The sequence below is a fragment of the Buceros rhinoceros genome, unplaced genomic scaffold, assembly GCF_000710305.1.
Source record: "Buceros rhinoceros silvestris isolate BGI_N320 unplaced genomic scaffold, ASM71030v1 scaffold18446, whole genome shotgun sequence".
In the NCBI taxonomy this organism is placed as follows: domain Eukaryota; kingdom Metazoa; phylum Chordata; class Aves; order Bucerotiformes; family Bucerotidae; genus Buceros; species Buceros rhinoceros.
In genome coordinates this window covers 19100-30735 of record NW_010418450.1, presented here as the reverse complement: position 1 = coordinate 30735, position 11636 = coordinate 19100, and the positions used below count along the sequence as shown (strand labels likewise).

Below are 11636 nucleotides of genomic sequence, written 5' to 3'. Positions count from 1 at the left end.
CCTCATGATGATCTCTGTAGCACCATAGCACAGCCTAAGGTGCTAAGGGTCTTCTGTGATCCATGGTTCCTTACAGCTTCTGCTCTGCTAGCTAGCATTGGTGCTCCTGTGACTGGCAATGAACCAAGTCAGGGTGCAAATGTGACAAACACCAGCTGGAGGGGTTGAATTTTCAGCTCTGCATCAGCTCTGCATGCAATTGCATGAGGAGCACTGCTGGCACAAGGGACCGAGTAGGAGTTCGTGGGCAAGGATGAGAACCTGCACAGCAGGAACTTAACTTAGTTAAGCTGCCATGAAACTATAGCTTGAGACATGCCTGTGATCTTTGACCTAAAAGGGGTCCATGATTATGTCATACTTGCCATCAGGGAGTTTTTTAGCTGAGACCTGGCTATAGCTAGGAAAGGTGGAGCACACTCTGATCCTGCTTCTGCATACTTTAGTACTGGGCCAGAGCCGAGCAGGTTTGTGATTGCTGTTTTTAACTACATAGATGATAGCAGGCAGCGCAAGTTACAGACAGGAGCTATGTCCTGCAATCTTGAAAATCTAATTTCACAGCAGGCACAGATGCTTTTTAAAAGACTGGTGACTTTTTGTGGCTCTGCTCCAGCCTCACCCCTCATATGTGGCAGTTGGTGCTGTTATCCCAGCTCCCAGGCCATGGCAGTGGCCATTAACACTTCAGAAGACACTGATGGGTAGGAATTTGCTTTCTCCTGTCTGACACCATCCACTGCTGTGCAAGTACCTCCCCAGCAGCACTTTCCTGAGGAGCATACGCTGACTTGTGAGTCTGGCCACAAATTTGCCTCCCACATAGACTACCCTTCAAGCTAATCTTTCTCCCCACTGGCAGAGTTGGCGCGTGCCAAATTTGATTTGTCTCTTTGTGTTTTTTCCCCTGGTTTGCAGAAGTTCAGTATTCAGAGATCTGCATTTATGAGACCATGGCATAGAGAGAAGGGATTTAGATGCAAAAACTGGAAAGTTTTGGGGAGCAGACAGACAAGACTGCAAATTAAGAAGGCAGTCGAAGAGTATTTCAACATTTGATCTGACAAATGCAGAAAAGCTCTAGGGATGATAGAGTAGGACGTGGGGAGTGTACGTTTGGGGTTATATGAGGTATAACAGCATAACAGTTGTGATTAGAAAAGCCTCTCCCTGGCAGTTAGGATTGTCCTTCTGACTCCTGATCAGCGTAATGATCAGAAAATGTAAAGGAGGTTAGAGAAGCTGCAGCCTCAGATGGTAGCAGTGGTGGAGGAGTGTGATTACCCGTGTTGGACTGGATCAACACCTCATCTGGATGAGAAGCAGAGATAAGATTCTGGATGCAGTAAGTGTCTGCTTCCTAAAACAACTATTCTATAACCCCACAGAAAAGATGCTTTTGGCCTTAATTTACATGAGCTGCTGTGTGACAGCAGCTACTACAGAGCTGGATCTGACACCGAGGTGAATGAGAGCAGACCAGGTAAATCCAGCACAGGAGTACTCAGTTTTGAGGGAATTATGTGAATACCCAGCAGTTATTTCAAACAAAAACGCTGCAAGAAACTCTCCAAAATACAAGAAGCCTGTAACAAGGGTGGAAGCTGGACCGTGGTCATCTGGGTTTGGGATTTTGGGGTTTTTAAGTTTATTAGAAGCCCAGGTAAACTGTTCAGCCAGCAAGTGATGCAGTAAAAGCCCTGCATGGCTTGATGAGAAAGCTAAGAGGACTAAGAGGAAAGTTTGATGTTTTTAAGAAGTTAAAGCTTACTCAGATGAGAACAAGAAAGCCCATGAAATATGACAGGAGAGATATAAACTGAAAAATCAGACTAAAAAATATTGAAGAGTGGATCCAGGCATGCTAAAAAAACTACAGCAACAAGTTCTTTAAATATAAAATGTTACCCCGGACAAGCTTACAGAATGCCAATCTCAAAACCAGCAGTTGCAGCTCAAGGAAGGGATCCTTGGCTTTGAAAGACAGCTCTGTGAAATCATCAGCTGTGTGTGCTGGGACAGCACAAAAAGCCCACAAAATATTGGGTACCATCAGGATGCATGCTGAGAACAGCGCGGAGGCATCCCTTTTCTGCAGTATAAAACTTCTGTGCAAACACAAAACTTCTGTGTTTGCAGAAGTATAAGGGGATGATTCAGAAAAGGTCAACGAAAATAGTCTAAGGGCGGGTGCACTGTGTTAAGAAAGCAGGCTGAAAAAGTTGAGCGTCATCAGTGTGGAGAGGAAAAGGCAGTGGAAGAATAAGGTCAAGGTTTACAAACTCATGAAGTAAATAAATGAAAGGCATAACCCTTTACCAAATCCTGCAACGGCTGAACTAGGGCATTTGCTTAAACTAGTAGGGGATTGTTTTAAAACAGATAAGATGGAGTTTGCTGCCACAGGAGCCTGGGGAGTCAGGTGGATCAGCAGAATCAGTAAGGGATTAGGCAAATTCCCGGACAGCAGGTGTACAGGGGATGCTAAAAAGAGTGTGTGTAGATGTACATAGCAATATCCCCAGCACAGGGATTGTGGATGTTGGGGGAGGTGCAAGGGGAAGGGGCCAGACCTGCACGGTTTCCCTAGCAGCATTTTCTACTGTTGGATTAGAGTCTCACTTCTTTAAAGGTAACTAAGTAAATTTTCATGATTCCTTTAAATTACTTTTTTTTTAATAATGAAATAAGTTCACATTCACAAACCCTAGCTAAAATCTGAATTTATTAAGGTAAATAATCAAACCTTGTTACAAATCCAGCACATCATCATCACTGCAATGAGTTTCATGCAAAGTAAAAATAGCCTGGTGTGGTCACCTACAAGAATATTCTCTCACCCTGGTGAGCACATGTTCTTCAACGGCGCCTGTGGTGTTTCTGAGACCTGTAACACTGGATCATCTTGGCAGAATCACTTTTCTTGCAGTCAAAATCCTGTACGTGGTGGAGCCAACTACATAGTGTGGGACTGGAATGCAGGGGGTCTGTGGGACTGGAATGCATTGTTACTGCTAAACGAATGACGCTGTCACAGTAATGAAATACTTTATGCAAATTATGGTGACTTTTTGTTTCTTTAGTGCTCTAAAGCACTAAAGAAGTTTGAGTGTTTGAAGGTGTGATACTCTTGAGTAATTTTGTAGTTTTGCTGTCATACGTTTTACCGTGATGCTTTCATCAAAAATTACATCTTTTAGTCCCAGTTATAACATACGAGTTCCAAAGCAGTACAGCCTGTGTGCCGGACTGTGACATATCCTGAGGCAAACATATTGCACCATTTTAGGAGAACAAGAAACTGCAAAAAGTCTGATGTTTCTTTCTTTTTGTCTGACAAAAAAATTCCCACTGGGAAAAATGTGTATGAAGGAATAAGTACAGGGTAAAGTCATTCTCTGGCAAAAATAGTTCTATTGGGTTAATACAGGTCATGTAGGCATTGAATTGTTATTTTGTGGCGATCTTTATGACTTAATTTTTCTTCTGGTAGGAGTACGTTGTTGTAAGTGCTAACTGATTTCCCACATAAAATCCGAAACCGCTCCTGGTCAAATACGAGCATTCTGCATCTGCCGATCACGTGCCTGCACAGACACAGAAATGCTCTGATTGCTTCTTATCTGCCCTGAAGCAATTGTGCCTTTTTTCTATGCATATTTTCAAATCACTTATTTAATATTTGTTCGGAATCCTGGTACCTACTTTTTCCCCACCTTTGCACCGTGGCTTGTAAAGTGTAATGACACTTCACCGTGGTTTTCCCCTTAATCTTCCAGCCACTGGGTGAATTTGGTGTTTCTGTGGCCTGGCTCTCCACCAACTCTTAAACCAGATTTCTAAGAGCAGTGAGTATTGGATAAAGCCTGTGGGTCCTCCTCAAATAGCAGCAGCCACAGCACTTGATATTCCAAAGTTAGTGAGATAAACCCCACATTTTTAATATGTATTTTCCCCACAGAATATGAAACCATTTATTGAAATTGGAAAGGCTTTCATATTCTGCTACATGGAGCCCTATGTGCTGGAAGAACCTTTACTGAGTCACCTAATAGTTCCTCTTTGTCATGTGGCCAAATTATTCTCATTTTAATTTTCAGCTTTCAGAATCATTACTAATGTCAGACTCCAGAGTTGTCTTTGATGTCTGGATGAGGCAATTGGTACATAAGCGGCTGTTCTCTCTCCAAAAATAACACCTCTCAGACCCTGCTTGTCATGGCTCAGGGCTCCCACTGATCCTGCTGCGTAGCATGACCTTATCCAGGCAGCAGCTGATCCTGGAGACCCCCCTAGACAGCCCCCTTAGCCAGCAGTCCTGAGTAATAGCCGTTGCTATCAGCGCCACTGAATTTTTGATTTTGAAGGAGGAGTACGCAGAGGCTGGCTGGCAGGATTTCACACAGCCAGCTTACAGGGAACCGCTTGGGCTCCCCAGGTTTTCCTCTTCAGTCCATGCATTTCCACTTCAATGCTGCAGGCTGTTGCCTTCTATAAATGTGGTCACCCACCCTGGACACACGTAGAAGCACATGAGTGCAGTGATACATTTTTCATCTCCTTCCTTTTTAGATTAAATGCCCTCAAATATATTGAAAAAACTGCACAAACTGAGTAGGTATCAGGCCTTCCTAGCGGTTCTTCTTCATTCACACTCCTCTCCACTGGGCATAGAGCTCTGCTCCCTTTTCATCAGCCACCAAGCCTACATGTGAAGCTGGGCTTGCAGTTTGGAGAAGGTCAAGGAACAAAAACGGTGTTTATAAAGGGCTGAGCGAGCGTCTTTGATACTTCTCTGAGTATCCCTCTAGCATCCAACTGCTTGTGGCTCAGATACTCTGAATAAGAGGCACATCTACCTGCGTCGTATGTATGCACACATGCACACAGAAAAGTCTCTCTCACAAACGGCATGTACGCTTATACACTTAAAAGTGTGTGTATACGAATGTATTTTAGTATCTAAATTATATATACACACTAGTTGTGTTATTATTTCTATTAATACAGTATTAGATGTTAATGTGCCTATTTTTACCTACCATCTTCTGTGTTGTCCCTCTCTTCTAAAACAGGCTATACTCTCCGTGTCCATCCATACACACACACCTGTGTATAAAATAGCTTCTAAGCTTCAAGTGCAAGGTGGGCAAACAGTCGGGTTAGGTATTTTAAATATCTGATTTGTAAAAATACTATTTATACTTCTTGAAGTTCTTTGTTAATTCTTTGCTGACCACATTTACTGCTTGTGTCTGTGGCAATATGTTCAGATGAGATGAAAGAAGACATTCTGTGTCGTGCTTTAGGCCCAAATTCACTTTGACAGGATCCCACTCAAGTTTAAGTCTGGACCCAGATACAGATCTTTGCAAGACAAAAGCACTGCAATCATCAGCACAGCACCAGCTCTGTGTCAGGTGTTTGAAAGTCAGCTTTTTATCCCTGGAGCTCCTTTCCCTTTTAAAAAGCTCTTAGATTATCAGTGGTTTAGCATTAATTACTTCTAAATTATGCTAAACTGTTTTCCTGAAAGTCTGAATGTTTAATTCATAAAAGCCGTTTTCAAAAGACCATTTCCCTGTGCTGCTTGTTATGGAAACAGCAGCGTCGTAGCCAGAAGACAGCTCTCCAGGAAGTGAATGACAGGTCAGTAGTCATAAGCTCGGTGAATTTTGGCATTTGCCCTTGAAGTAAGAGGAAGACTAACAAAAGGATTCTCCTGGAGAGGCTGTGGCAGAAGACAGGCGAGGGGAGAGACCTGCTTGGACATAGGTTTTGAAATGTCTGCCATTTTCTGTGAGCTTTTTCAATAAATGTGGATCTGAAAAAATTTGAAATTGTAATTTTCATGTCTTTATCAGTTGACCCTCTCTTCCCTCAAAGGCAATTTTCTCAGTCCACATAAAATTCTTGTTTTAAGAGCAGGAGAAGCAAAGAACTGTTTGCAAGTATGGTTTTCTATACTGCAGTGAAACTGTTCCAGCCTGTTCCTTAAAAGAAGCATATTTAATTGCTTTAACCTTCTACACTTAATCTCACAATTTTATTTTTCAGCCCTCTTTTTCACAGAATCTCAGAATCATTTTGGTTGAAAGAGACCTTTAAGATCATCTAGTCCAACCATTCACCCTGCACTGCCAGGGTCCCTAAACCATGTCCCTCAGCACCACATCCACACGTCTATTAAACACCTCCAGGGATGGGGACTCCACCACTGCCCTGAGCAGCCTGTTCCAGTGCTTCACAACCCAAAAGGGTTTACAGAAATGTAAAGACATCTTAACGTCCAACCTAAAACTCCCCTGGTGCAACATGAGGCAGTTTCCTCTTGTCCTGTCACTTGTTACTTGAGAGAAGAGACCGACCCCCACCTCGCTACAACCTCCTTTCAGGTGCTTGTAGAGGGTGATAAGGTCTCCCCCAAGCCTCCTTTTCCCCAGGCTAAACAACCCCAGGTCCCTCAGACGCTCCTCATAGGACTTGTGCTCCAGACTTTTACCAGCTTTGTTGCCCTTTTCTGGACACGCTGCAGCGCCTCGATGTCCTTCTGGGAGCGAGGAGCTCAACACTGGGCACAGTGCTCAAGGTGTGGCCTCACCAGTGCCCAGTACAGGGGGACAATCGCTGCCCTGCTCCTGCTGGCCACACTAGTGCTGATAGAAGCCAGGATGCCGTTGGCCACCTGGGCACACTGCTGGCTCGTGTTCAGTCGGCTGTTGACCAACACCTCCAGGTCCTTTTCTGCTGGGCAGTTTCCCAGCCACTCCTCCCCAAGCCTGTAATGTTGCAGGGGGCTTGTTGTGGCCCAAGTGCACTCGGCCGTGGCATATCCATCCAGCCTGTCCAGATCCCTCTGTAGAGCCTCCCTACCCTCAAGCAGATCAACACATCCGCCCAACTTGGTGTCACCTGCAAACTTACTGAGGGTGCACTCGATCCCCTCATCCAGATCATTGATGAAGACATTAAAGAGAACAGGCCCCAAAACTGAACCCTGGGGAACACCACTGGTGACCAGCCACCAACCGAACTGAAGCCCACTCACCGCCACTCTTTGGGCCTGCCCATCCATCCAGTTTTTTATCCAGAGAAGAGTACACCCATCCAAGCTACAGGCAGCCAGTTTCCCCAGGGGAATGCTGGGGGAAACAGCGTCAAAAGCTTTACTACAGTCCAGGCAGAAAACAGCCACAGCCCTTCCCTCATCCACTAAGCGGGTCACCTGGTCATAGAAGGAGATCAGGTTCGTCAAGTAGGACCTGCCTTTCATAACCCCATACTGACTGGGCTTGATCTCCTGGTAGTCCTGTATGTGCCACATGACAGCACTCAAGATGATCCTTCCCTGGCACTGAGATCAGACTGACAGGCCTGTAGTTCCCTGGATCCTCCTTCTGGTAGATGGGCATCACATCAGCTAATCTCCAGTTGACTAGTGCTTCCCCAGTTAGCCAGGACCAACGAGAAATGATGGAAAGTGGCTTGGTGAGCACTTCCACCAGCTCCCCCAATGCCCTTGGGTAGATGTTGCTCATTTTCACTGGGACACTTGGTGCTTACCCTTCCAAGAAGTAGCTGATTGATTGTTACTCACCGAATCTCCAATTTATTTCAGTTTGACAGTTCTCCAGGAACTAGAGGATCGGCTGAAGAGAGCAGATGCAGATCCTTCAGTGAAAGCTGTTACGATTTGTGGTGAAAATGGGAACTTCAGTGCAGGCAAGACATTTTTCATCAAACACAACCTACTAAAAAGAGAAAACACTTTCCACCCATCATGTCTGAAGGTTCTCTGCCTCATAATAATGCTGGTAAAAGTCCTGATTTGGCTGGCAATGGCCACAAGGCTTTTTCTATTCTGCTGTGCCGTAAGTGACATGGGCCACGTGACAAGCTGGACTGTCCAGGCCAGAAATAAGCCAGTACGTTCATGGTGTAATGAGGGACAGCTGCTCATCTCCCTGATCTACTGGTGCCTCCTTACTCTCCATAGATTTGTTTGTATTAAATCTCTGGACCTTCAGCTGGTCCAGCGTATGGATTGGGTTGGGGCAGTGGTGAGTAACAGACCTCCAGCTGTAGAAACCTGGGAATTTTGGGAATTTCTGTAGAGCTCTGTATTGCTTGTTACTTGTAACTTGCATTGTTCACTTTATTACACCAAGGCTGTCTGCAAAATTCCTGTGGTAACTGCATGACCATTACAGTTACTATGTACTTTTGCACTTAGCCTTCCCCTGAGCTCTCTGAATAGGCTCAAGGAGCCAGGGCTTCTTGAAGGTGATCGCAACAGGGGTCGATTCCTGTTAACCACTCTCCTGCCAGCAGAATGCTCTGCAGAGACTTGACCATGTTCAATGCCATAGAAGGAAGGATTGTTCCAATCACGGCCTTGACTGCTAATTCCTCTTAATCTTTTTATGCCAACTCAGGAGCTGACATTCGAGGATTCTCTTCTCCAAAGAGACATGGTATTGGCTTGGGCCCCATCGTCTCTCTCATAGAAAGGAGTGAGAAGCCCGTGGTGGCTGCCATTGAAGGCGTTGCCTTGGGAGGAGGCCTGGAGGTGGCACTTGGCTGTCACTATCGGATTGCACATGTGAAGGTAACGCACTCTGTGAGCTAGAGAGGCTGGTGAAGGCATCAGGAGCCATATACACATGGCCATAGACAGGGTGGGAGCCTGCTCCTGAAGAGCATGCCTTTCCTGGGCTCACCTGCCCAGAGAAGGGGGACTTTACAGCTCCAGGATACAAATCTGTGCACTCAGACATTCTTCACCTACACACCACCCTTCCATAAGTCTTCCTAAATAACTAATTTCAAGTAATTTCTAAAAAGAGTGATTTGTAACTCATAGAATAAGATGGCTGCATAGAAACTTGAGCAACTGAGTGCTAATTTGCCCTAGGTCTCAGGAGTCATTATCTGTACTCTGGTGTAGATGGCTGTGTCTTACTGGCTCATGCAGCACGACTTTCTCTTACTTTTTTTTACTGCAGAAAATTTTGCATTTCTTTCTGCTAGTGGCCTAGTTTCAATAGGCAGTTGAAACTCAGCTAGCGCAGAACATTCATGGTTTGATTCCTCCTAAGCTCTGGGTCCTCAAGGAGCAGTCTGACCAAAAGACAGCTTTAAGAGTCTTTTAAGGAGTGATTGATTTTTTTTTTCTTGAATCCTCTCCTTCAAGACTGAGGAATGCTGAACTACCTTTTAGCAGAACCTGGTCTTCTTATAGAGACTCTTCACTCATCCCCTCACACAGCAGTGTGAACTGCTGTTTCTTCATGGCTGTTGCTGTAGCAGCATAAAGGGGTATTCTGCATCCACCCTACATGTCACCTAAGGGGGGTGACATAAGTAGTGGTTTTAAAATTATCCCAAACCTCTCAAGAGCTCAGTGGGAAATGTGCAAATTATTTTTTTAAAAACAAGGCAAAAAATAATCTAGATAGACAAGACAACCCTGCTGCTCCTGGCTTCTCTGCCATAACCCAACTAAATGTCAAGTGCACCAAGAACACTGTCGAAGGAAACACATTTTAAGGATGATTAGGGAAGAGTTCAGTTTTCCTTTACTAAACTTCCAAGAATTAGACTAGGGAGGTAACAGTTAGGTCACAGAGCATTTGGTAACAACTGGTTGAAAGCATTAGTTTACACGTGTGTCAGTCCGGGGGATGTTGTTGGCCCCGCAGCTCTCCTCCAGTGCCGTGCTAGCACACATACATCCACTGAAAGGTGATGTTTTTCCTTGCATTTGTACACAAGTTCTTGAAATGGTTGAGTGGGCTTTTTCCTTAAAAGTGTTACATGGCAAGAAGCGAGGAAGAAGTTTCTGTGTAGAAGTTTTGAAGCTTCCTAGAGGAGCAATGTGTGAATCAGGTCTGCTTATCTTTCCTCCATTCTGCTCAGTTTGTAATTATTACTTTCTAATCAGATTTGGCGCTGAATTTCACTTCATTTTAGGCGCGGATGGGTTTACCAGAGGTCACCATTGGATTACTTCCAGGCGCCGAAGGCACTCAGCGTCTACCCAGACTGATTGGTGTACCAGCTGCTCTGGATATGATCACTACAGGTAAAGTACTCTGCCTGGGCCTTGCGCTGTGTATAGCAATATGGCATTGAGTCATACCATCACCTTGGCCTAAGAAATGTGAATTTCTTTTACCTGTGTAGCTGCTTGGGTTGAAAATCATCTTGTTTCCGCTAATGATGGGCTAAGAAAGGCACATGTAGTTAGTAATGCGTTTTATGAGCATGCCTCATATTTGAAGCCAGCTATACGCTTCAGATGAGAAAGAATGAAACTGCCCATCATGCCCCACTGTAGTCACCTTATTTCTCTTTTTTGTCACAGGAAGATACATTCCAGCAACTGAAGCACTGAAGCTGGGCTTGGTTGATGAAGTTGTGGAAGAAAACACAGTTGAGGCAGCAATTCACTTGGCAAACAAAGTGATTGGTGAGGAAAGAATTGTAGAAATGCCAAGAAATAATTGGTGGCGCTTCAGGGCTGGAGAGAGCCAGAACAAAGCCCACCAGTTTGTTCAAATTTGTATGCTCCATTCATTGAGTCTTGGCATCCATATAAGAGAGAATTAATTGCAGAATTTGTTTTCAGTTATCTGAAGTGAAAAACTCAGATACTGGAGAGCTGCAGAAATTCAAATGATGATTCAGAGAACAGATACGTATCAAGTCCTCCTGCTGCTTAATTATACATCCAAACTCACATGCTCCTCTGGGCTGCTGCACTCCACTGATTTTGGGGACTATGTGCTCTTTCCATATATAGCTTTGGATCACAGCTGGTATCACATGTATTCTGGTTGCACCATCAATAATGGCTGATCAAAAATAACTTTCTCCCCCTAGTGGAGGAGCTGGCACGTCCTCAGCCCGACTTAATGGTCCATGAGTACCCAAGTGACTCTGTCCCTAATCCTGTAGCTGCTATGTAAGAAAATGGCTTGTGGAGGTGGGAGGGATGTGAAGACATTTTTCCCTCCCACCTTCCAAGTAACAAAATCAGATTCACTGGAGCTAACACAGGAAGAGGAGCATTCTTTGTGCAGCATGAGGAGCATCACCTTGAGAGAAAACAGGGTATTTTTCCGCTCTTAACCCCCTCAAACCTTTGGAAAGACCGCTGACTTCCATCAGGATTTCATTTGGAGCTCTGTCACATACATGCAAGGAAGCAAAAAAATCTTTCTGCTTTGGTCATGTGGCCCTTCTGAGCAGTGCTTTTCCAAGCTGGGGTGCTGCTTTTGCTCCTGCAGGTCTCTTCACTACAAAAGGAAGGAGCACTTCTGCTGTACTGGAGCAGCCTAAGCTTTGTCCTAGATGACAGCATACTCTATATTTAAGATAGTTCAATGAAAGGGCTATTCTTAAAGATCAGTGTCTTGTTTACTTCCCTACAACTTGAGATTTACCAGAGAGGGACAAAAGGCTATATTCTTTGGCTAGCTTTTCTGCAAGAGGCGCCCTTCCTTCTCACTGTATTCATCCTGTGGTATATTTGGACTTCATTTTTAGTGCAGATTTGGTGACATAAGCAGTTCTCTTTTCTCTTTCCTTATATGTAATCAGATTATTTAATATAATTCTGTAGACAATATGGG

At 44.5% G+C, this 11636-nt stretch overlaps 1 protein-coding gene across 1 annotated transcript in view; it reads left to right on the top strand.

Moving 5' to 3' along the window:
- Nucleotides 1-7618: 7618 nt before the first annotated feature.
- EHHADH (enoyl-CoA, hydratase/3-hydroxyacyl CoA dehydrogenase) overlaps nt 7619-11636 on the top strand; it is a gene marked incomplete at its 5' end in the record, with an annotated part of 17807 nt that continues 13789 nt past the window's right edge. The window contains 4 exons of the mRNA XM_010138566.1: nt 7619-7722; nt 8436-8608; nt 9973-10084; nt 10367-10471. Of these exons, the coding sequence (XP_010136868.1) occupies nt 7619-7722; nt 8436-8608; nt 9973-10084; nt 10367-10471 (494 nt within the window). The remainder of the gene's footprint in view (nt 7723-8435; nt 8609-9972; nt 10085-10366; nt 10472-11636) is intronic.